The 25,788-nt window shown below is 49.4% G+C and overlaps 2 protein-coding genes across 10 annotated transcripts in view; one reads left to right on the plus strand and one right to left on the minus strand.

The window, feature by feature from the left end:
* The window catches only part of LOC101937040 (hyaluronidase-4-like), a 38,769-nt gene extending 32,412 nt beyond the window's left edge, over nucleotides 1–6,357 (plus strand). For 3 of the 7 annotated variants that reach the window (XM_065551312.1, XM_065551313.1, XM_065551314.1), the window contains exons 3-5: nucleotides 51–143; nucleotides 2,002–2,131; nucleotides 5,325–6,357. In XM_065551312.1, the coding sequence (XP_065407384.1) occupies nucleotides 51–143; nucleotides 2,002–2,131; nucleotides 5,325–5,749 (648 nt within the window). In that variant the 3' untranslated portion in view covers nucleotides 5,750–6,357. The remainder of the gene's footprint in view (nucleotides 1–50; nucleotides 144–2,001; nucleotides 2,132–5,324) is intronic. The other 4 variants (XM_065551315.1, XM_024108783.3, XM_042861748.2 and 1 more) reach the window with 4 other exon arrangements.
* A 3,930-nt stretch (nucleotides 6,358–10,287) lies between these two features.
* TWF2 (twinfilin actin binding protein 2) overlaps nucleotides 10,288–25,788 on the minus strand; it is a 75,971-nt gene continuing 60,470 nt past the window's right edge. For all 3 annotated transcript variants that reach the window (XM_065551316.1, XM_005285297.4, XM_005285298.4), the window contains 4 exons: nucleotides 17,784–17,909; nucleotides 17,487–17,637; nucleotides 16,586–16,707; nucleotides 10,288–15,439 (listed from right to left, as the gene is read on the minus strand). In XM_065551316.1, coding sequence (XP_065407388.1) covers nucleotides 15,272–15,439; nucleotides 16,586–16,707; nucleotides 17,487–17,637; nucleotides 17,784–17,909 — 567 coding nt within the window. In that variant the 3' untranslated portion in view covers nucleotides 10,288–15,271. The remainder of the gene's footprint in view (nucleotides 15,440–16,585; nucleotides 16,708–17,486; nucleotides 17,638–17,783; nucleotides 17,910–25,788) is intronic.

Raw genomic sequence — 25,788 nt, forward strand, 5'->3', positions numbered from 1 at the left:
CTAAGCCTTTGCATAACTGAGCTAACAAAGGCAAATCCTTCCCTCCCAAGGAGCAAGATTCCTCGATGCTCCTTTTATCTCATGCTTCGCAGCAGCTCAACTGCCCAGCGCGAGGGATCAGTGTGAAGCCGGCAGGATTGGGGGTAACCACTGCTCTGCCCATTAGCAACCTGCCAATGCAGAAGCCCCAGCTGCTGCCTAAATAAAGGCTAGTCTACACTGGCAATGCTAAAGCGCTCAATGAGGGGCGTAGCTACCAGCGCTGCGGCACTGTTTACACTGGTGCTTTACAGCGCTGCAATTTGCTGCGCTAGGGGCAGGGGGGGGGGGGATGTTCACACCCCTGAGTGAGAAAGTTGCAGCGCTGTTAATTGCCAGTATAGACAAGCTCTTCGGTTCTTTGCTTGCACTGGAGAAATTCACCAGAAATTCCCATGGTTCAGCTGGTGGCTGGGGCTGTTTCTATCACCCTTTTGCTTAGCTTTGCTTTTCTGCATGTTTTTTAACTCAAATAGTGTTAAAAGTGGTTCCAGGCTTGTTTACACTGCAGCTCTGCCACAAGTTCAGCATCGGTGAAAATGTTGGATTAAATGCAGTAGCCTCTGTGTAGACCCAGCCTGTCCATTTAGAGTTCTCCATTCGCTCCCCTGCAGCCCCTGTTCATTTGCTGTCTCACACACACTGCAGACTGTCAGTCCTTCAGAGCTGAGGGGGAGGAGTGGGAGTATAAAGAGGGATGGGCAAAGCGGGGCAGTTAACGTAAGATCCCTTGCTCTGCCAGCCATCACCCCAATCTTCCACCAAGCCTTTCTTGCTGTTTGATGTCTTTAAACACTGTTAGATTAATGTTAACTTTCATGCATCTCTGCACTGCTGGTGTCTGGCTGGGACCAAGAGTGGAAAAGCCAAAACCAGGCTTTCCAGGGCTCACGAGATTTCCAGCTGCATCTTGCAAGCCCCATGTGTTGGATAAACAGCTATCTACATGGAAGCTCTGAATGGTTCAAGGTATCACTAATTACAACCAGTCAAAAGAACATGATCAGGGGGGATTAGCAGGGTGGTACAGAGCCATTACCTTCAAGTTACTGGTTCAAATCTGGCGCAGATAGGGACCGACTCAAAGCTGTTTCTAGTTTTCCCCCTGCACCCCAGGCCTTAGTCAGCACCTCTAGTGGCAGTGCCACAGGAACTCCACAGAGTGAATAGGCTATGGAAGCTAATCTCCCCCTTTCCTACTCATGGCCCCTTCAAATCATGGCTCAGGCACAGCTGCAGGATGCTATAGGGAGCCTTGTGCACCTCTGCTGCCCCCTCTGTCCCCATCCTGTGGAAAACCAGCTCCTGTTTCCAGCATGGTTGCTCACTCATCCTCCATAAATTCACATAAATACTCATCCTGCCCCCCCATAGAGCATTCTACACACAGAGTCAATGCTAAGCGCCTATTACCCCACTCTCCATTTCCCAGCACTTTGCCCAGACCCTTGCTTGGCCCCGTTGTGTTTTCATGGTGCCGTGGGGGCTCTATATAGAATATGGCCGGTTGTGCCACCAGAGCCGTTCTACACCATATAGCAGCTCAGTCCCACAGCAGCACCATTAGTAACTCCCATTCTTCATGGGCACCTGGCACTGGGTCGTAAAAACTCACTCCGGGCTGCAACCCGGTGTATTAAGTTCGAAGGAGCCCTTCTGCCTTTCCCTCCCCTGAGGGCCCAAAACGGTTTGGACTCACACTCAGAACCATGAAAGGGAAGAGGCCTAGCTGATATCCTGCCCTAGAGGGGGCTATCGCAACCCTAGGGCAGGCCTGCTCTGAGCACCTGCCGGGCAGTAACCCCACTACACAGGCTGTCGCTGCTGTTTGGCAGCATAACAAGGAAAGGAACTGAGTCAGCTGGATGCTCATGGGCCTGGCTTTACCGGACTCTCTCGGCTGCCCAGCCAGCTTTTCTGTGCTTGGCATTCTCACCGCGCTGCTGGTTTCTCTTGTTGCAGACAGACCTAGTGCACACGATCGGGCAGGCAGCAGCCATGGGGGCTCACGGCATCGTTCTCTGGGGAGGTGTGGAATATTCTCGCAACCGGGTAATAAAGGCTACTCGTGGAGTTACCAATGGTTGTTTGCGTGAGTGGGGGGGGGGGGGGGGGAAGGAGGGGGAGAACAGGGGGCATGCATGCACACCTGCATCTGGGATTGGGGCCCTTTCCTTGCCCCGCAAATGAACACCCCTGAGCTCCTCCCTGCCTTGGCAGCAAGGGGCTGGATGCACCTCCCCCTGAGCACCGCTGTTATGTACAGCTGAGCTGGCCCTAGGGGCGCTTGAGGGGGACATGGGACAGATCCAGCTCCCAGCAGTGGCAGCAAACTGGCCAAGGACTGAGCAGGCTGTTGAAAGTGAGCTCCCTGCACCAATGATCCTACACTTAAGGGCTGAGGTGGGGCCCAGCAGCTGCCAGCTAAATGCCAGTTGTTGCTAGAGGGTGGGTGATATTTTTTCACTAGAGGCTGGATTGAGACCTGCCAGCTCATCACGGGGCAAGCAAACAGCTCTCGGAGATTAACTGCAGCATGGTACGCTGGCCTGGAATTGGAGCAGACAGTATGCCGTGAAGGGAGCCACGGCCCATTAATTAAAAAGGAAAGCTGATATTCTGCTTAAGGCACTGAACTAGGCCTCGGGAGATCTGGCTTCAATTTCCAGGGCAGTTACGGAGATCTCATGTAAGCTTGGGCAAGTCACTTGATCTCCTTGCCTCAATTTCTCCTCTGCAACATGAGGATAGCAGCACTGCCTTTGGCTATCTTGTCTATTATTAAATTCTTCAGAGCAGGGCCTGGCAAGTTAGCTTGGGATGATCTATTTGCCATAAACCCATGCTGGTCCCCTCTTTAACTCTTTATTAAGGGTGCGTCTTCACTACCCGCCGTATCGGCGGGTAGCAATCAATTTATCTGGGATCGATATATCGCGTCTTGTTAAGACGCGCTATATCGATCCCCAAACACGCTCAACGTCGACTCCAGAACTCCACCAGAGCGAGCGGCGGTAGCGGAGTCGACGGGGGAGCTGCAGCCGTCGATCCCGTGCCGTGTGGACCCCAGGTAATTTGATCTAAGATACTTCGACTTCAGCTACGCTATTCGCGTAGCTGAAGTTGCACATCTTAGATCGAGCTCCCCCCTCCCCCCCCCCCAGTGTAGACCAGCCCTAAGAGAGTACACAATAACCATTCCCCCATTTTGCCCAGGATCAAAGTGTATACTGACAGGACTACACTAACTCAGATCATCCAATTAACCCTTCTTAAATACAGACACAACAGTAGCTTTCTTCAAGTCCCGTGGAGCTTGGCCCCTGTTCCAAGATTTATTAAAAATCAACAATGGATGCAAATGATCAAGAGCTGCTGGTTTAAAGATGTCTAACTTTAATAGTTGCTGTTTAATAAACAATTAAGGAGGATGTTAATCTTCCAGTAGCAACAAGAGGCTGCAGCTGGGATCTCTATGGGCTCCTGATCCCAGCTGAGGTCTTTTAGGTACTACTAGCAGACTAACAACAACAACCCAGGGGAGAGAGAGATTAAAAGTAATTTATATTTTTCAAATGGGATTACTCAATCCCACAATTGAGAGGATACACTGCTTTAAAAAAAAAGAGAGAGATCTAATATAGCAAATAGAAAAAAAGAAGGATGTTCATAGCAATTAATGTAAATTAGAAGCCAGACATTTTAGAAAATTGATAAGGGAAGCAAAAAAACATGAGAGGAAATCTATCGCCAGTAGAGTTAAGGACAGTAAGGAGATTTTTAAATATATCAGGAACAAAAATCTTGACAATGGTATTCAGCTATTACTAGGTGGAAATGATAGAATTGTCAATAATAATGCAGAAAAGACACAACTATGCAAAAATATGAATGTTCTGTATTTGAGAAAAAGCCAGATGATGTATTGATATCAGATGATTATGGAATACTTTCCATTCCAAACGAAGAAGGCTATTAAACAGCAGCTCCTAAAGCTAGACATCTTTAAAATCAGCAGGCCCAGTCCATTTGCACCCAATATTTTTAAAAGAGCTGGCCCAGGATCTTTCTGGACCCTTAATGTTGATTTTTAATAACTCTTAGAATACCGGAGAAGTTCCAGAAGACTGGACGGAAGCTAACATTGTTTCTGTGTTTCAGGGTAAAACAAGATGACCCAAGTAATTATAGGCCTGTCACCCTGAATTTGATCCCAACCAAAATACTGGAACGGCTGATAAGGGACTCAGATAATTTAAAGGAGGGTAATATAACCACTGCCAATCAACATGGTTTATGGAAAATGGCTCTTGTCATACTAACTGGATATTAACTTGATACTGAATTACAAGTTTGGCTGATAAATAGAGTTGATGTTCTATACTTAGACTTCTGTAAGGAATTTGACGTGGTACCACATAGTATTTTGATTAAGAAATTAGAATGATACAAAATCAGCATGGCACATGTTACATGGATTAAAAGCTGCGTGGCTGTTGATTCCCAAGTTCCAAAATGTAATTATCATCAAGCAGGTATGTTTGTAGTGAGGTCCTGCGGAGAGTGGTTCTTGGCCCTACACCATTTAATATTTTTATCAATGACCTGGAAGAAAACAAAATAATCACTGATGAAGGGTTAGGAATAGGAGGTTATATTACCTTTCTATTTGGCAATGAAGTAATTTCAGTGGGACAGCTACTGGAATCCTGTGCCCTGTTCTAGTCTCCTGAATTCAAGCCAGATGTTGGTGAATTGGAAAAGGTTTAGAGAAGAGCTGCAAGAATGATTGCAGGAGTGGAAAATATGCCTTTTAGTGACTGAGCTCCTGGAGTCTGTATTTACCTCATCACAGAGAAGGTTAAGGAATGACTTGATCACAGTTTATAAGTACCTACATGGGTAACAGAAATTTGATGATAAAGGATTCTTCAACATAGCAGACAAAGTGATAAGATTCAATGGCTAAAAATTGATGCCAGACAAATTCAGACTAGAAATAAGGCACTATTTTTTAATAGGAGGGTAATTAAACATATCAAAGGTTGTGGTGGATTCTCCAGCACTGGAAGTTTTAAAGTCAAGCCAGGATGCTTTTTCTAAAAGATCTGGTCTAGTTCACTCATAATTCTTGCTTCAAGTCCAAAAGCTAATTCAGGGAAGTTCTATGGCCTGTGTTACATGGGTGGTCAGACCAGCTGATCACAATGGTCCCTTTTGGCCTTGGAATCTAGCATAGCACAGCTTGGCTCTGGTGCGTAACTGCTTTAATTTTCCTTCTCCAGCCCAACTGTGTAAAGATCCAGAAATACCTGACTGGCACCTTAGGCCCTTACATCGTCAATGTGACCACGGCAACCAAACTCTGCAGCCAGTTTGTCTGCAACAACCATGGCCGCTGCCTTCGCAGAAAGATGGATTTGGACAGCTACCTGCACCTGGACGCGAGCTCCTTCCAGATCCGAGTGGACAAAGCCGCCCATGGACCACGCGTGTCCGTGAAAGGAGCCCTCACCACCCAGCAGAGGGACAGGATGAGACAAGAGTTCACATGTCACTGCTACCAGGGCTGGAGGGGGGAACACTGCCATTCCCGGGGTCACAGCAACCAGCTCTGGGCATGGGACTTGTGCATCCCCCTGGTGGTGATGTCTGCAATATGGACGTGGGGCATGTGACCCACTTTTGCAACAAATTATTTTCAATGTGAATTTGTGAAGCCTGTGATGTGACGTGAACCCCGGAAAAAGGAATGACAAGGAAGGAGGAAAACCAGCAGCAGGTTCTGTGCGTTGGCAAGAGATCTGGAAAGTTTCCAGACATTTGTGAATCCCACCAGCTCCCATGACCCCCGGTACATGACCCCTCCCTGCCCAACGGGAGTCACGCAGTGTGGATTTTTCCCAGCTTTCTTTGCAATATTTGTAGGGTGCTATTACATTCCTCACTTAGTTCAGTGACTTTCTACAGCACAGAAGCAGCTTTAAAAATATGTATGGTGCAAATTTTCCTGAATCCCAGCCAGACAAAGGACAGTTTTCTATTACTCCTTTTTAAAATATCACACTGGTCAGGATTAGCTGTTTACAATAGAGTTACCAATGGCCACACTCTTGCCTCTTCAAGAACCATAAACATTTAAAGTCCTTCTTATTTATATGCAGAGTGGACTTATCCTACTCAGATTGTTTTTAGGTGCCTTCCCAATGTGACCGGTGCTATTTTAACTCCTGGATGTGTGTGTGGTGTTGCATTCCCTCTCTTTGTTAAGAGTCTGGGTTGATTATTTTTAATTAAATATTTTCCATGTGAATACCATGTTTGTGGCGTATAGGCCTGGCCCTTGACTGCTCCACCTAGCCTGGAAGTGCAAGCTGCCCAGGAATGATTTCCAGCCTAGCTTGGAGCAATCCCCTTGGAGATGGGCAGGGAAGCTGCTAACTGAAGAGGACTCCTGTCCACTAGGAACTGCCATGAGACTAGGGAGGAGACTTTCCAAGGACAATCAGCCACCCAACTCCCTTTGAATTTCAAGGGAACTTGGGCATTTACCTCCCTTAAGGCACCTTTGAACAGCCGAGCCTAAACTCTCTTCCCACAAGGTACCTCCCAACTAGCAAAAGCTGAGATGGTTTGAGTCATATGAATTCTTTACTCACCTAACCAGGAGATTGCCTCTGACTCCATTCTAGGCAGTCCAGCATCAGAAGACGCTTAGGCCATGTCTACACTACTAAGTTCTATAGTGTAACTACATCAGTTGGGGGTATGAAAAAAACACTCCCCACAGCCGACATAGCTATATCGGCAAAACCCTCAGCCTGGACACAGCTACGCCAGCAGAGAAGAGAGCTGCTGCTGTCATAGCTAATGTCATTTGGAGAGGCTGTGATCTGACACTGGCAGAAAACCCCCTTCTCTTACCATCCATTACATCCACACTAGGGGCTCCCTCAGTATAGCTATGCCAGTAAAGCAATTACAGCATAGACAAGGCCTCAGTTGTGCCCCCCTCACCCCGCAAACAATAGCACTTCCAGACTGAAAATGCAAGACTTCCTTTCCCTTTGCAGACTGCCTCGGAGCTATCACCCCCACGGAGAGAATATGAAAACATTCCACATAGTTAGCCACAGCTGGCATGTTTACACCTTCTGTCACTCCATGGTATCAGGGTGTGCTCAACATAGGCCAGTCCAGGAGACATTAGGAAGCATGGCGGGTGGGTGGGGAGGGGGGAGAGACAGGGCAGAAGACATGAGATCCAGGCATTTGTCCATACAACAAAAGAATGGAGGTATCATTTCCCACAGCGCTTTAAATTTTCAGCAGAGACTCAACAGAGCACATTGAGTACAGCGACTCCTCCACATTATCCTGGACACGGGCAGCCAGGCTTGGGCCTTGAGCCAGTCTCTTGCTACCTCTGCACCTTGTCTGCACCAGGGGAATTGCTAATTAGCAGCAATTGGCATAGCTGCACCAGACCTGAGCCTTAAAGGTTGAAAAAGGTAAGCTGGAGATACTACACCTGTTGCGCTAATCAGTTTATTCCTGTTTGAAAAAGGGGTAAACACCAAATTGGGGCAAACCCAGCCTTGCCCTTGTCTAAGAGTTCATCTGGACTCGGATTTAAAAGCAGGGAGTTAGACATGTTAGCGGACATATTCTATAAATCTAGAGCAGAAGAGACAGCATAAACTTTAATGTGAGTTAATTGGTAGAGAGGAACCCAAGCCTATACCCTAGAATTCAGCTCCACCCGTTTAGAGCATGTTAAAATTGACAGTTTTAGAACACGCTAACCAGCACCTTTGAATGACGCACCTTCAAACTCTAATCGGCTTGTCGACAGCCAGCTGCTCAAACTTGGCTCTTCCTGAAGGTAAACCCAGTCAGCTCAAACGGTTGTATTTTAGTCACCCTGGCCACGCCCTTTAAAAGCATGGAGAACTGTGAGTGGAGGGGCAGGTCTGAGCCACCCCTGGGAACTCTGACAGGCACGAGTTCGAGAGGGAATTTGGAAACCCACTGCAGAGGGGGCCCTGCCTCTACCACAAGCTGGGATCTGCTCCCTCTCCGTGCACTGGTGCTCACACTTCTAGTCCCAGGCCTTCCAGGAAACTGGAGCAGGGTTAATAATAATGCATTGACATGTTTAGAGTGGTTAGTTTGATCTTCCTGGTGTTTTGCTGCCTGAATGCCCAGCCTCCTTTTTACAAGGATTTCAAATACCCATTTGACAAGGGGCCCATGGTTTTACTACTCACCCATCTGCTCTGTCCCCTCATCCACACCAACCACCACCTTCCTCTGCCACAGGACGGCATTCTCTGCTGCAGGCGGCTGAGCCCCACGGAAGAGCCTGTCCACGCTAGCACACTGACTTTGCTGGGGGATTGTGTGGGAATCAGAGCGCACCCCAGCTGTGTTACAGCGTGGTGTGGGAGTGGAGCAAATGAGTGGTCACAGCCACGCTACTGACGAGTTACACATCCTGGCCCCGGGAAGCTACATGAGCATGGGACAGTCAAACAAGCTCCATCCACAACACTGTTACGTACAAGGTGATGGTGGGTCTACCTAGGTCTGTATATACAGTGACAGCGAGTTTCCAGGTTTTCCTCCCAGTGTGGGTGCCATATTAGTGTCCTTTTGGTCCTTACACAGTGTCAACAACAGAGCTTCCTCAGAACTAAGCGGACAATGGGTGAGCTAGAACAGACTCCAGCTCAGCTACCCATCACTACTCCGCACAGCTAATGAGTCAGGCTAGTCCAACAACGCCTCAAGCAGAGCTGTTATGAAAATGCCATTAATAGCCCCTTCTCTGATTACAACTGCACCAAAATAAGTGCCCCAGCCCTCCACCAGCAACCTCGAGTCTCTTAAGCATTCTGCTATATGGGAACTACAGCAGGGTCAGAACTAGCTCAGTTCTATTTGAACTGCTCTAGCCTTTGGGATGCTGCTCATTAAAGGACAGTTGTCCAGACCCTGAGATGGACCAAGGGTCCTTGCAGTCTTAGTATCACAAAGCAGATCTTCAGCCTGCTTTTTAAAATGCTATCCCGTTGTTAAAGGGTCGCTTTGTACAGCCCTCTCCCCCAGGGGGAATTGTTCTGTTACAGGCCATTCAAGAGGAAGTCCCCTATGAATCACCAGCTCAATAGCTATACAGCATCTGGTCTAGAGAGATGACTGCCATGAAAGTGATTCTTCTCCAGCCCAGAACTGGTAAGAAAGGTGTCAATTAGAGCAGGGAGCTGGGTAGCTGACATTAGCCTAGTTCAGGAAATAAGTGGATGGAAAGAGGAGCTGTAAAAGCCAGCAGATCCTTGATAGAGTATGCTGACTTGAAGCTGCAGATACCCAGAGCAATTTGGGGAAGGGAATATATCCTCATATACATTTGTCCAGGGTCTATCACAATAGAAACCCAGTCTTGAGGGGGGCTTTGGTCATTACTGTAATATAAAATATTGAACAAGAGTATCCACCCAGAGCCTACGAACCATTAGAGAAGAGTCCCACAGAACACAGTAGCAAAGGAAATTGTGTTTTTAAATCAACCCACAGAATTCTACAGCAGGGACAATTTTTTAAAAAAATCAAGTTCTATGGGGCAATTTAAAAAACTCTGTTGAAAAGACTCAAGTCCCATGGGTTTCTTAGGTAATTTCCACCTGGGAACTAGCCACCTTCTTATCAATTAGGTAGATTTTTAGAGAGGATGTAGAACAGACATCAATTATCCTGCTTCAACACTGCTAGCAGCTAAAAGTTACCCTGACTGGGACAGAGAGTTAACGATGATTTAAGAGGCACAGAGGAGAAGGAACAAGGATTTCCAGAAGTCAGTCTGGTTTGGTTTCTCCCCTCCCACCCCAAAGTTTTCTACCGAGGAATTCAGCTCTGGCAATGTTTTGAAGAAATAACTAAATTCCATGTTTTTACATTGACTTGAAAGAAGATGGCAAATAAACTAGCAAATCTGAGTGAAGAAGCTGTTAGGGGGAGAAATGACAGAGGGTTTATATTACAAATTGCAGCGTGACAGTGTAGATTTCATAACATTCATTTAATCCCTGGGTTACCGTCACTGCACCTAGGGCTTTTGCAGGGTGAATTATGGGGCCGATCTGGTACTTGTCAAGTGGGGGTGCACCAGGCCCTACACGGGAAGGAGCGTGTTAGCACGAGGCAGGGTGCGATAGCTAGAGAACTTCCACTTGAACCACAAGCAAATTGTTTTAAAAATATTTTATTCTTTAGAAAATACAGTGTTGAATACAGTGTGTTCTGCTTTTCCTCGCCCCAAGCTCAAACCCACACCGCGGCCCAGCCTGCTCCCCCTCTCCCCACAGGCTGTGTCTGCCATGCAGCTATCGCTGGTTCAGCTGCGCAGCGGCAGCTCTTGTGCACATAAGGCAAAGGCCGCTACCAGCACATGACCTGGCAATTTTATCACCATGACATAGTGGTAAAATCTCCAGAAGCTGCCAGAGTCTTGCCTAGGGCTGCCCCTGCTGCAGTTGTAGAGGCCGATAGCACCAGTAGGGAATTTCCCCCCTAAAAGTCCTTAGTGTAGACAAGCTCATAGTACTACCGATGTGTGCCTTTTGGAGTTTGGGTAGGCACTGGAGGACTTGAGGGCTGCTGGGAGTCCCGAGAAATCCCCCATCCTCCTACGGAGGCGGCTCATGTCCAACTACCCTTAACCATGCAGTCGGCAGCTGAGATAGGCCGCAGATCAAAATCAATTCCATTTGGTGCTGGTTGTACCAAGAATTTCCTTGGCTTTCACCATTTGGCAACATCTGGATGGCCTATGCGACTCCCAGGACAGACTGGAGACCAGGTCTTTGTAGATTTGGTGTCCACAGGACAGAAGCCGGCCCGATAGTGTCCTAGCAGGAGGAATGGGCACCTTAGCCCATTGCTCCCACACACTCCAGCTCTGAGTAGGCCTGGCTAACCCCAAGAATGTTCAGGCTGGTGTAGAAGGGGACTCAGAGGGGCTACAAAGCTGCCCCATGGTAGGGACTGATGGAACTATTCAGAGGGCAGAGTTCATGCAATGAGCTCTGTGGTCGCATTCTCTCCCCCAACCTTCTCTCTAGGGAAGGACCAGAGAATGTGACTCCCAGGCTGCTGTGACATCTACACAGTAGCCCAGGGAACTCAGGACAGGTCCATCAATGTGCCCTCCCTAAAAAAAGCAACTTGAGGGCAGAGTGGGGATAGGTGGTCCTTCCTCCAACTCACCAAAGGAAATGGGGGTGAGGGAGGGAACTACTGCAGACAGCCCCATTGGGGAAGTGGCAGATGATCTTCAGGCTACATGCCTCCTTTAAGTTCCTCAATGAGCCTCCGAAGATCCCAGCCACTCTCCATGCCCAAGCCCTGCCAGACATCATTCCCAAACATCTGGTGGTCAGAGTCACCAACTCCACCCCGGCACAAATTTAGGGTGGGGAGAAAAGTGGCTACATGACTACTCCTTCATCCCACATGATTCCAGCTACTCCAGGACCAGAATTTGCCTTAAGCATGGGGTTACTTTATGGAATAAGTGGGGCGAGGAGGGGAAAGTACTAATGCCAGCTATGGATTTTCTCTTCCTTTACTGAAGTTCTGATAGGTCCTATAGCTACATTTGATTGTGTATTAGGAGACTATCAACTGGACCTTCGCCATTAATATGCATCAATAGAGCACAACAGTGGGATCAAAACTAACTGACGAGCCCAAATAACATATGGTCTAGAGACAGTGGGTGACCTAGTTTACATTGTAGACTTTTCTAAACTGGATTAACTTTTTTCTAAATGGGGGAGAGACTTCGGAGATGGAAGTCAGTGAATAGGTCAACAGCTACCACCTCCCCAGATATACTTAATGCCTACAAGATGACCAGGTCTCCATGTCTTTTCCTGGGATCAAGGGTGGCCAGAAGCATGTAATCAAACACTTCCCATGAACCCTCCATGCCCAGATGAGGATGCAGAAATAATTCCTCGCCCAGGGAAAGAGACTAGAACTCTCCTAACACAGCTGTTCCAGCACTTGCTGTCCTGGCCTATTATACGCTCCTGAAAAGTGGACTGTGCGCACATTCCTGATGGAATGGGATAACATGAGGCACCAGCATGACAAATTAACCCTCTGCCTCGACAAAACTAATACAGATCACTTATTCACTGGATCTCACCGTGGCAGAGGGATGCCCCGGCAGGTGTTAGTGTCCCACAGCACAATATAAAACATAGGTGGAATAGGTCCTTGCATGCATAGGATACCCACCCCGTATGTGGACCCTTTCACATAACTTTCCCACAGGTACAGCGCTAAGGTACAGATGGTCAGACAGTTCAGCAACATCCAGAAATGTCAGCAATGGCTGTGCAATTAGAATAGGAGCCACAGAAGATGCAATTACATCACTCCACGAAGAAAGCAAGTGTCCAGGTCTGTAAAGCCATTGACATCTAGAGAGTGGGGAGGAAGGGATACTTTCCCCCCTCACTCCCCCACATGGCTGGATATTTCATGGTTTGGTCACAAGAGAATCCCACTGACCAGTTCCCATTACTATTGGCAGGAAACGCAAGAGTTCTACTGAAAAGCCAGGGAGGTGAAAACCCAGCTCAGACTGGGACCTGTTGGATAGTCTGTGCTAGGAAAGGTAAGCAAGGCCTCTAAGCTAAAGTCCCTGGCAATGATTACCTATGTCTCCTGCCAGGTCAAGACTTACCCCTAACCTGCTGATGGGCATCAGGAAGTCGGCTGCCCCAGCGCTGCCATGATCAGTTCCAGGCAGTAAGGCCAACAGCCAAACTCTTGGGGGCTAAAGGACTGCTGAAAACCTCACAACAAGAAGACAGATGGGCTGAGCCGGGGGCTGGTAAAATCCCTTCCTCACCACCTCCCTGTCTTGCACTGTAGACCAGGTCACCACCATTTCCTGCCTGGAAGGGACGAGTTGACCTCAATCCAGACTCTTTCTGCTCAGGGATTGGGACGATCCCTGATGCAGAAAATCAACCTGGCTGACACCTCCTTCAAAGTTTCCATGGCAGCCAAGAGAACAAAACAAACAATGGCTTCGAGTCTAATGGAACACCACACAGTTCTACTGAATAAAGAAGGCTGAGTGCCCTCGGATGTGGTACAAGCCAGAGGCTGCCCAGGGGCTGGAATGACGTGTGCATTAAATACTGTGACCCACGGGAACAAACATCTACTAGGTGGATTTTCAAAAGCCACAACTTTCCCCCTTTCGCAGCAGCGGTCCTGATGCTCTAATGCATGTGGGCCTGGACAACACATGTTCCTTCCTCCTTCCCTATCACCACCACAGCTCACCTCACCTTTCCTCGTGGGCCACAGCTCTCACCTCTGTCCCTGGGAAACATTCTTACATAGACACCTCTTTGCCCAACCTGGTTTAAGTGGATCTACAACAGTCTTTTTCAGGCACCAAGCATTCCTGGTCAGGGTGAACGGACAGCCCTGTTAACCAGAGTGCAGAATGCAACAGATAAACCTGCTGATGTTAATGTTCTCCCAAACCAGCAAAGCCGCACCCTTAATGATCAATGTGACCGTGTATTGTAGCCCACAGCTAGAAGTGGCTATCCCCACTGCCCTGGTAGATGAGTGCAGCGCTGGAATGAAGGATGGGGATGCAACTGCAGGGCATACCGAAGGGTTAAACAATCGTGTGAGGATGAATGATGTTATAGGTTGACTGGGATGCACAACGCACACCTGGTTGGCTGTGGGTTGCTACCCTATGTTCAGAAGTCCCTGTGGCTTTGGATGGTGGATTCAGGACTGAATGTGTGTCAGAGGTTCAGGTGTGGATCTTGGTGAGTCAGGGCAGGATAGTAATGCATCCGTAGGGCTGGAGTGAGTGTCACGAGATGCGTTCCTGCACCAGTGCAATATGGTGAGGCAACCCAGAGCCAGGTACTGGAGATCATGGGTCCAGTGGATCTGCCTGGGTTCAGATCCACTGGACCCATGATCTAGGGAGGTGGCTGGAGCTGAGAGAGGATCAAATCCCAGGCAAAGAAGAGCTGCCAGCAGGAGTTGATGGCTCAGGGCTAACCTCCCTTGTCCTCTCAACTGTTATGAAGCAAACCTGAGACAAGGGGAAAACCGCACCTGGTTTAACTGCCTACCAGAGAATTTCACACATCACAGGTAGGATACCTTTAGTAGATCAGAATCCAGTGCCACAGACCTAGGGCTTCTCCTGGGCTGCTCTGTAAGCCAGAGAAGCCAATGGGTGGAAATGGAGGTGACTAGAGGAGCCTTCACACCTGGATACACAAATCTGAGCCAAACCATGGACTGTGAAATACACAGAAGAGCTCTCCGAAAGCCACTGCCTTTCCGCCCAGAGGTGAGGAACTGCCTGGCTTTCACTCACCTAGGCAGCATGCCCTTGCTCTTGGGGAGGTGGGGTGGGGAGAGGTCACTGATCACAGACCACCTGCCCATTGAGTGCCAAGCCTGCCAGCCTCAGGGTCAAGTTACCCTGCTGTGGTTGGGAATGCCAGGGCAGCGTTCCTGCCCCATGCTCCCCAGATCCCACATGCCAGCAGAGCTGCTGGCCCCCTTCCTTGGGGAGGCAGCCGTCTGGCATGTATGTACCAGGGCACTGGCTAGCTGAGGAGACTGTTCCATAGAGGGGAGTTGTCAAGATTTAGGGACTTGGACACAGATAGCGGAGGTCTGTAGCAACACATTCAAGGGGAGGGGGAAAGCCTTTGGCTTTCACCATCAGATCAACCCCAACCAGGATTTCATTCCAAGGCCACTGCATAACACGGCTTATTGGTAAGTGAGCCCTTCAGTCAGTGCAGGCACCAGGTAAACCAGGTCACAAGGCAGGTGAAGTCGCAAGAGCATCAGTTTAAATCTCATTTCAGACTAGAACAACCATTCTGCTCAGGAATTACACAACAAAAGAGCGAGGGGGAAGAGAAAATAAAAACACGCACAGATCCCTCCCCTGCCCCAGATTTTTTGACACCCCCCCTCCCCCGCCAAATGAAGCCAGGTGTTGATGATTTTACTAAAGAAGAGAGGGAGGGAAAGCCTCTCCGGGCTCAGCGGGCAGGCTCGGAAGTGGAGACGTGGATCCTGTGGAAACGGCCCTTCTGGGCGCCATCGGAAGTTCACAGGCCTATTCCTGACCCGGCTTCCTGCCCTTTGGGATCTAACTGTCCTCGCCGTTCTCCCCTGGCCCTTTGATCAGTCGCTTCTGTCCCCGTTTCCCCACGGGGCCCTTGGGCTTGGCGAACGCCTGCTTGAAGGCGTGCTGCTTGGGGTGGACCTCGTCATACAGGAACTCTGCAGTCAGCTCGGCTCCATCGTCAATCTCGATCTGGCACACAAACGGCACAGGAGGGGGGTTAACTCCACAATGCTGATTCCTGATGCCCTCGAGCCACTGTGGGGAGAGAACGGGAGCCTTCTCTCCCCCAGCTCTGAGACAAGAGCCCCTCAACGCTGCCCTCTGTGCCTCAATGACCCCTGGAGAAAATCAACTCCCTCCTTTCCGCCCACAGCATCCTCTCCACTCTCACATCCGGCTGGGCTCAGGGAGCCGAGAATTCCTGTTCTTCAGAGCCATATGGCTTCCTGGGGCGTCACTGGCACAATCACCATGCTCCAGGCAGCCCTTGGCAGGAAGCAATTACCTTGGCCCCATGCCACCAGCCAGCCTCGCCACCAGATATTCAAAATGCTTGCTCTGCAGCCGCCCTTGGGATCATGGCAACTGATGTGACAGACAACATCCCTAACACTCACACATCAGTGCAGGTAAACGCTAGTTCAGATTTGCACCCGCTGTGAGGGGACGGAAAGGGCACCAGAGCCTCGCAGTGAAAGGCCGTGAAAAGCAGAAGGAAGGACGGGGCAGCTGACAGCCTCACGTGGCTGAGCTGGTGCCTGACCCTGTTTGAGGCGAGATTTCAGGCCAGACAGAAAACCCATCTCAGGCCCAAAAATAAGCCCAACCTCCATTGATTTGATGCTGGTTTTTAAATCAGACATTTGAGATGGGAAGAGACTTATGAGGTCCTCTAATCCAGCGTTTCTCAACAACTGGTCCGTGGACCAGCGTCGGTCCCTGACATCTCCCTGACGCAGCAAGCTAGTCTCCGGGATCAAAAAGGCTGAGAAGCACTGCCCTAGTCTACCCCTGAGGAAACAGTCCTGCATTGGCCCCTATAGTATGTTTCCTATATGCTCCCCAGGCCACTCTGAAATGACTCAAGGGATGGGGCTTTCGCTACTTCTCTTAGACATCAGTAGGATAGTGCCCTTGGATGTTCACCTTAAATGTTCCCTTGCTCAGCTCTCAGGTAGGTTCCCTTTGGAACACCCAACAATTCCACTCCCTCCTCTTTGTTTACACCCTCCAGAGACTGGCAGAAAGGTGTGTATCTGCTCTCTCTGTTGTCCAGTTGGGGGGCATGACCTGCTGGCCAAGTGTTAGGAGACAAGGCAGGAAACACGGATTTACCTTCTTTATAATCTCCAGGGAGAACTCCTGCTCCACAGTGTCGAGCAGCCGGCTCTTGCAGCTGGAGTACAGCATACGCTCCTTAATGCCGCACTTGTACCCAGGCATGGAATAGATGAACACTGCAAGAGAGAGCAAGACTGTCAACATAACCCCAGCCTTGAAAGTTGAGGAACATCTGCAAACTGAGATCCAGCAGTGAGAATCCAGTCCTAGATCCTGCCCAGCTCGGCCCTGCATGCCCACAAGAGTGCCACACATGTAGTCCCGTGCCAAGCTCGCTACCATAGACAGGACTGAAACAGCAAAACCACTGTGGAGAGGAAACCAAAAATAAATAAATAAAATAAAATAAAATAAAATAAAAAAAAACAAGAGAAAAAGCCTCCTGCAGCCAAACAGCTTCCTCCTCCTAGGACTAAACATTCTGGTGCCTGCAACCGGACTGCCCCAGATACATCCTTGGCATTGGCTTCCAGAGCACTTCTTCAGCAGTAGCGTGGGTCAGGGGCCCCGGTTTAAGGGGTCCTCTGCTGGCATCTGAGGCGCTGGTAGCAGGTGAGTGAGCAAACGCCCTTCAGCGGAATGGGAACTGGTTCAAGATCCCCAGACAGCTGAGGGTAAGAACGGCACGGCAAGAACAAAACGAATAGCCGTCTGCCTGCCAGGACGACAGCAGGCCAGCAAAGGCATCTGCCTACTGACTCATTCACTGGAATAGTAGCGGCCTGTGCGGAGGGGAAGGTAGGCTTGGCTCCAACCAGAGATTACACAGGAACACTGCAGTGCACACGTGGGCAGAACGTAGAGTAACGCCACGTCTGCCTAGGGCAGGGGGGAACCCGTCTGACTCAGGTATTCTCTCTCCTAGCGGGGTACTGGTCGAGAGGGCTGAGCTTACCCACAGACTCCAGGTAGTCTCCCTCATGAGAGTGCTTGTACAGGAAGAAATGATAGCGACCGGAGTCCTGGGGGATCCTTTTGGGGAGGTCTGCTAGCTCCGTGGCATTTGTATGGACCAGGTCTATAGTCTCCCGCTCGAGATCCAGTTTCTGGTTAAAGGGGAAGGGAGAAAGAGTGCAGCATAAAACACTGAAATCAACGCTCAGAGGCTCAGCAGACTCAGGGAGAGCCCGAGGGCCGGGGCAGGAGTTGGGGGAACTGAAAAGCGCAAGAGAGACTGCCACTGCCTCCTTACCAGCTGGATGTAATTAATTTTCTTCTGCTTTAACAACTGGATGGCCTGCTGCGCATCAGGCTGCAGTGGGAAAGCCAGGCCCTGCAGAGTCTGGTGTTTACTCTCCACACTGATCTCGGTCTTCACCTGGAAACAGAGACCCCAACATCAGATTGGACCGAGACAAAGCCAGTGAGGAGGAAGAGGAGGAGGGGGATGGGATAAAGGGAACAAAACCAAACACAAACTGTGCTACTCTAACCCAGCCAGAACGGGTCACTCACAGCTCACTGAGCAACAGGATCTCCCGGGAAGCCCTCGCCAGGAGAGCAGCGCCTGCCAGGATGGCATGCCCACAGGGCACCGGTGCATGCAAAGCCGGCTGCAGTGCTTTCCAGGCTGATCAAAGCTGAGGGATTCCAGCAGAGGGAACACCCTTCGCCTTGCCTCATTGAGAACATTAACCCCAGGGAGAAGGGTCATGGCCTCGCTGGCATGGGAGACAAGTGCATGTTGTGTGAGAAACCAGCCCCCACAGCCCAGAAAACATAGGGGGCCCGGGCTGCAGTGAGGAGTGATCCTGAGCAGCACACGGACACCCAGTCAGCAGAAGCGCTCTAGAATCCATGCGACTGGCCAAGAGATTGTACACTCCCACCCCAGACAAACAGGCATCCACGTGCTGTGGCCCCACGAGGCTGCGCTATTGCAATATGCTGCCCCTGGGGAGGACTCTGAAGGCCACCTGGAAACCAACAGCTGGTACAACATGGAGCGGCCCACCTGCATAGTGCAGCAAACCATCCGGACATCGCACTAACTCTGCCGGACCAGGTACATCTTAGTATCTTGCCGCTTATCTCTCAGGTCCTAAATGGACTTGGGCAGAACTTGGACACTAGGCACTCACCTCTTGCGGCAACTATATTCAATGGGGACAAGGAGGTTCATTCCCACTGGTGCCCTGGGACAGAGCACTCTCCAAAGAGGGCCCTCAGCTATGGGATTCACCACTGATGGAGATCACATTGAGCCTGGGGCTTGCCACCATTAACACAAGCAGCAAGACAGGCCACTTTCAGCACCTCTGCTCTTAAATTTAAGGGGATGACCCCGCTAAGGGTTGAGGAACTAATCTCAGAGATTGCACCAATAAGGAAGCTGCTGAGAAGCAAAGGGAGAAGGGGTAGAAGATTTCTCTTCCCCATCCTTAGGATTCACTGGAACGTTAAAGCTAAGCAAGCAACTCAGACACCACCATCACAAGCACCTTAAGACATACCATGTAATAAAGTAGGTGGGTTATTGACCTAGAAACCCCTTGTGTCCCTCACTCTCATTTGAACTTCTTCAGAATTCAGTAGCACCAGCCTGTTGCCCAGGATCTCGAGAGAGGCAGGAGAGATTCCAAGCCTGCTGCATCATTCAAACCGATACGTTTACATGGACATACAGGGGAGAGTCCTAGCAAAAAGTCACAGATGCCACAATGCCAGCAAAATTCAATAGTCTTCTAACTTCACCAAAATTCTCGGTTTTCTAATAAAATACGGCTGTCAGACAGCCAACACTAAATCAAACACCGGGCACTGGACTGCTTCGCCCCTTTAAGACTTCCCAAGGCAGGGGGATTCTTTGGTCTCAAGCAGCCCTGCTGTTCATTCTGGAGATTTATGTGGCCATGTGAAGTGAGAGGCAAGGACTACAGAGAATCTACTCTGAGTGCCGCCTAGGAGCACCATCTTCCCACAGACCTTCCAGGGCATCTTGTTCACGTGGGCTACTGTGTGTTTAGAGAAAGGTCTCGATGAGGAGTTTTCTCCACAGCTAATCCCTGCCTATGCAGATGAGTGGTGAGGAAAGTTTTCACTGGGGGAAGATGCCCTCAGCTCGTCATTGCGCATGGCCGGTTATAAATAACTGGGTGCATGAGAGAGACAATCAAGCACATGGGATGCTGCAGCTGTCATTGGGGGACTTCAAATTAAACAGGAATGGGAAGTGACTATGGTATTTTCTTGATCAAACTGTACTTCCATTCTCTAGCATTTGGGGGTTTTTGGCCCACATTTCTCAGCCACAAAATCCCCTTGTTGCACAATGGCTTTAGCCAGTTTTGCCATGTGAGGACGTCTTCAGTAGAGCTCTGAGGAGAATCTGCTTAGGGTCTCGTGAGACGGCAACATCCTTGGTTGCCGGGTCCTCCAGTGCCATCCCAGGACTTGCTCTGCAACTCTCCAGCTTTGTTCTGTGTTTGTACAGCACCTAGCACAATGGGGTCCTGGTCCTTGACTGGGGTTCCCAGGTGCTACTGTAATAAATAATCTCTCCTCCAAACACCCACTGTGTTTTTCAGATTTTGGGGTGTTATGACATAGCAAGATTTTGTTTGCAATTTTTAATTCTCAATATAGCCTTCCAATAAACAATTGACTGTAGCATTTGTGCACCATTAGCTCTGGATAAAATAAGTGGATAGTGCAAACCCATCCCCCAGATTCCCACCGAGAATGCCACAGGTGATGGGGAAAATCCCTCAGAGCAAGCCCTGGAAAGTGGAGGTAAACAGCAGGCACGTGAGCCCTTATGTTAAAGGCTTACAGCGGACCCCCTAACAAGGAATACTCAGCATCAACAAATCCACTCTCCAGTGCACCCAAATCCACTTCAAAGAGGGGGGGAAGCAAAAGAATCAGATTTTTTTCCATTGGAAATTTAACTTCCCTCACCAGGTAGCTTACTCTTCACATCTCTCTCAGCAGCGTGAGAGGCGCTGCTCAGAGTACAACTTCCGTGTGCAAGTGTTTAAAAAGAAGAGACAAAAATCCCACTCAGGAGAGGAGGTGAAGAATGAGAGGAGAAAGAATCCCTCAGACACAACTCAAAGCACAACACATGGCAGGCAACACAGCGTACCTCCTCAGGGCTGGGGAATTCTACCAGCGTGGGGCAGCACCAACAGCCCACTACTATCTGTCACATGGAATACAGGGAGACGGAGCCACATCAGTGACAAAGAAGGCAGAGGAGTGAATGGCTCTCTGAAAAGCCTCAAACCCCCGCTTCAGCTTGGTGACTAGAGGTTGCTAAGCACTGAGAGTACCGAATGTGCTCTAAAAGCCACGTGTGGAAAGGCTACCTCCCGTTGGGGCTGTTCCACTTTAGCTGGCGCTGGTTGTAAAGTGATTTCCATTGCGACACCCAGATTCAGCTGCTCGCAGCTTTCTGAAAACACCCATCTTTCAGGCTCAGGCTCTGCTTTCAGGGGAAGATATTTTACTTGAGGAAAGATGGTTCAGCCATTTTTGAGTGAGGAAAAAACACCCCTCACTTTCCCTTAAAAAAAAATGACTTTTTAAAATAAGTGACAGTACAGCCAAAAAATGGCTTAGAGCCGACGGATGAAAAGTGCCATGGAAATAGTCACCTCTCAGTACCAGCGCACAGCCAGATCTCACAGGGACATGGGTTTGATTTGGTGGAGTTATCCACATTTGCAAATTGCATAATGAGCAGTCAGAGTGACTTTTGTGTGTGCTAATCTTTATAGTGCTGCAAACCAGCGAGACTGTTACGGATAACACTGTTAAGCACTTTTCACCCATAGTGCTTTAGACAAGGGAGGCAAGTAGCATTATCCCTTTTATACAGATGGGGAAACTAAGGCACTCAAAAGATGAAGTGACTTGCCCATGGTCACACTGGAGGTCAGAGACAGAGCAGGAACTAGAACTCAGGTTTCTCAACCACACACTGAACGTACTGCCCTGAATTACTCAGAAGTGATCAGGAACCCTTCACAAATGTTTCAGTAATAAAGTATCTGGTAAATGACACCCCCCCCCCCTTCCTGCTTTCCACACAAAATGTGCCCCCCCCTTGGGAAAATGTGCACAGCAGGGCTGGAAGCATGAGGTCTCACTTCTTCCTCCCCTAAAATGATTCTCTGACCTTCACAGCCCTTATTTAGTGACACCTCAGAGAAAGACGAACAGGTGCAGAGAAGAGCTATGAGGATGAGCAGGGGAATGGTGGGCCTATCCTATGAGAGGAGAGCTTGGCTCATTCAGGCTAGCAAAAAGAAGACAGAGGCGATATCGCTGCTCTCTATAAATACATTGGGGGTAAATATTAGGGAGAGTGAAGAGCTATTTAAACTAAAGGATAAAGTTGGCACAAGAACAAATGGATATTAACTGGCCATCAGCAAACTCAGGCTGGAAATTAGAAAATTTCTAATCATGAAAGGGGTGAGGTTCAGCAGCCCTGGAGCTCACTTCCGGTTTGTGTCTTATGGTCCTAAAAGCTCATACTTCAGAACTTTAGCAGGAGGGGTCAGACTAACCCACTCCACCCAATGAATTCTGTTTGTTTTTCATATCTCCTTCCCCTGAAGCATCGGATGGTCATGGCTGGAGCTGGTACACTGGGCAGGGAGAGCCAGGGCTCTGAGGTGGCACAAGGATTCTGTGTCTCAGGTGCTGGGCTGGCTGGTTCTTGTCCACATGCTCAGTGTCTAACTGATGGCCATGTGTGGGGTTGGGAAGGAATTTCCCCCCAGCTCAGATTGGCAGTGACTTTGGGCGTCTTTCCCCTTTGCAGTGCATGGGGTGCAAGTCAGTTGCCGGGATTATCGGAGAATAACTCACTTCTTCATCTCCCTGCCACAGCAGGAGCCCTCCTATTCTCTACCTGTGACATACAACAGTCTAGTGTCCCGCGGGCTGTAATACTTTTGTCTAATTTGGGTTGCCGGGTTTAGTATACGGGTGGCTGGGTGGTGTTTAATGGCCTGTGAGATGCAATAGGCCAGACTAGATGCTTTGGTGATCCTTCTGGCCTTAAACTCAATGACACCCCAAGGTTAGGAGGTAGCAAATATGACTATGAAGTGATTTGCCCAGGGGTGGCTTAGCAGCTCATTCCCTACAGAAAATAATCCAAAAGGAATTGGGAGCATGGGACTGAGTAAAGCAGGCACAAGATGAGACTCCGGAGCAAGACAGAGGCGTGTGGAGAATGCGCAAAATATCCAGAGGCCAGCCTACCATCTCAGTGCTAGAGTCCTGCAAGCAGGAGTCCTGGGAGCATGGGGAGAGGAGAAATCAGATCAGCAACTCAGAGCAAAACAGAGGGTAGCTCCCCATACATTTCTCAAACTAATGAAGGGGGTGGAGAACACTGGCTAAGGAAGGGGGGGGACAAAGAACAGCACACAGAGGAGATTGTTTTAAAGGAGAGGAGGGGAATGGACACACCGGAGGAGAGAGGCCTACCATCTCACTGCTGGAGGCCAGGGAGCGCAGATCCTTGGAGCACAACAGAAAAAAAAGCACAAGGAAAACATCAGCGCCAAGCAACCCACCTCCAGAAGGGAGAGTCCATTCACACCTGCTATGGGATTATGCATGGGTGGGGTGGGGGCTGACAAAGCTAATGCAGAGGGAAGTGGAGGATGAAGACGACTCTGGACACCTTCAGCAACTCTTTGTTGTGGCCTTCTCGGCTCTTCAGTCACCACTGACCCCTCACGCATTTTGGATGATTCTCTCTAGAGCAGTGGATCCCAAATAGCAGTCCATGGCCCAGCTGTGGTTCAGAGCACCTCCCAGTGCTCAGAGGAATTAATGAAAGCCGAGAAATAGGAGACTGGGGAGTTAGAAGGGAAGGTGGATCCATACAAGGATCTCTCTTCTGGAAAAAAATGTTTCAGGAGCAGTGATCTAGAGGCCTTGAAGAATCAAAGACCAAACATACCACAGCAAGCAAATTATCTTCAGGCCAGGGCTGAGATTTGTTTAGTGGAGCAATGTTAGGTGCTCCATAAATAAATACTGTTGGGGGTCTGAGTACTATCTCCTGCCCAGATCGACGCTCACACGAAAGGGTGGCATCTCCACAGGCAGGACTAGCATGAATAGAGAGCTAAGGATTCAGAATAAGCTGTAGAAATCAGTATTAAAATTGTAATTCCCTTTGATTAATCGGCCCATCGCTCTCTCAAGCGCTACCCAGAGTATCACCATCCGAGACCTAGATCCAGCTACATTAGAATGGGATGAATATCTTAATCCAGGACATCAACACCCCACAAATGTTGCCACCAGCTAGCTCTTTCACTACCAACTTCAAACAAAGGCTTGATGCGTATGCAATGTGTTGTAACAAACTGTCTAGTACAGGGGTGGACAAACTTTTTGGCCCGAGGGCCACATCTGGGTATGGAAATTGTATGGCAGGCCATGAATGCTCACGGAATTGGGGGTTGGGGTGCAGGGGCGGGGGTGAGGGCTCTGGCTGGGGGTGCAGGCTCTGGGGTTGGGCAAGAAATGAGAAGTTCAGGGTGCGGGAAGGGGCTCCGGGCTGGGGGTGTGTGCTCGGGGGTGGGGCTGGGGTTCGGGGTTCGGGGTGCAGGAGGGTACTCCGGGCTGGGATCGAGGGGTTCAGAGGGCAGGAGGGGGATCAGGGCTGGGGCAGGGGGTTGGGGCATGGGAGGGGGGAGGGGAGTCAGGGGTGCAGGGTCCGGGCAGTGCTTACCTCAAGCAGCTCCCAGAAGCAGCGGCATGTCCCGCCCTCCGGCTCCTATGCGGCGACGCGGCCAGGCGGCTCTGCGCACTGCCCTGTCCGCAGGCGCCGCCCCACAGCTCCCACTGACTATGGTTACTGGCCAATGGGAGCTGCAGGAGCAGTGCTTGGGGCAGGGGAAGCATGCTGAGCCCCTTGGCTGCCCCTATGCATAGGAGCCCAAGGGGGGACATGCCACTGCTTCTGGGAGCCGCACGGAGCGGGTCAAGCCCCCGACCCTGCTCCCCGGCTGGAGCTCGAGGGCCAGATTAAAACACGTGGAGGGCCAGATGCAGCCCCCAGGCCGTAGTTTGCTCACCCCTGGTCTATTGTGTGCATATCCCTGCCCTCTACTGAACGGAATGGGCACTGACTGACTGTGTTTCATAGGCTCGACCATGCTAAAAGGGATGCACTGTCTCAGGAACAGCAGGGATAAACCCAGATCCTTCTGCTGTTCCTGACATGTTTCAAGTGGCCATAACATACAGCAAACTGGCATCTTCGATGGCCATGGATGTTACAATATTACAGAACCTAGGAAACTTTCAGTTTCCGGCCACTGACTCAAAAGTGTTGGGCTGAAATTTTCCATCACTGGTCTCTGCCTGAAGGTGAGAGAGTTGCAACAAACTTTTATCAAGAGATTTTGAGTGGAGGGGAAATAAATACACTTCTTCCATTTAAAAATATTCCAAAATAAATCATTTAAAAAAAACACTTTTAGACAGGGCTACAGGACAAATGTCTGAAGTTTAAGGTCTATGACCATGCCACATTTCATGGAGCTAGTGTTTAGCTTAGTTAAAAATGGTTTGAATTTAACCACTATATTAGTGTTTGAAAATTAACCACATGTTAGGTAAGGTGCTTAATTCTAGATGGGTGCACTTCAAACAGATGCAGTGAAGTTAGGGAAGTTGGCACGTTGATTCAAAGAGCATACATGCTTGTCTGGCAAAACTAGAGGAGCTATAAGCTTCAGAAAGCAAATTGGTGTGGAAAAAGGAATTCACTAACACAATACCTCCAGCTTCTAGTTTTCCCTTTAAATGCGTAGGAAATTAAATGAAGGTGAAGGGGATCAACGTTAATGCAACAGTAAGGCTGAAAGATTGAATGCTCAAACGTCAGAAAATCCCAAAAGATTTAAGGTTGCTCTGGCAACGTTAAATCTGCCACATACCATAATCACAGTATTATCTCCTCCTTTCCCTTGTTAAATGTAATCCGTAATCTATTATCTATAGACACCATTAAACATACAGGATGTGCAGTAAGGCCGAGTTAACTTTATATTTTGGAATTCCTGACTTGGAGTCTTTGCATCAATGCCACAAAGTTTGCAAGATCAATGGTTTTTGCATTTAATTATCAGTTGATTAGATCCATTCCCAACTAATGCAGCCCTGGCTGGTTTTGAATCCATACACAAAACTGGTATTCCAGAGAGACTCTGACT

Source organism: Chrysemys picta, chromosome 7 (genome assembly GCF_011386835.1).
Source record: "Chrysemys picta bellii isolate R12L10 chromosome 7, ASM1138683v2, whole genome shotgun sequence".
Classification (NCBI taxonomy): domain Eukaryota; kingdom Metazoa; phylum Chordata; order Testudines; family Emydidae; genus Chrysemys; species Chrysemys picta.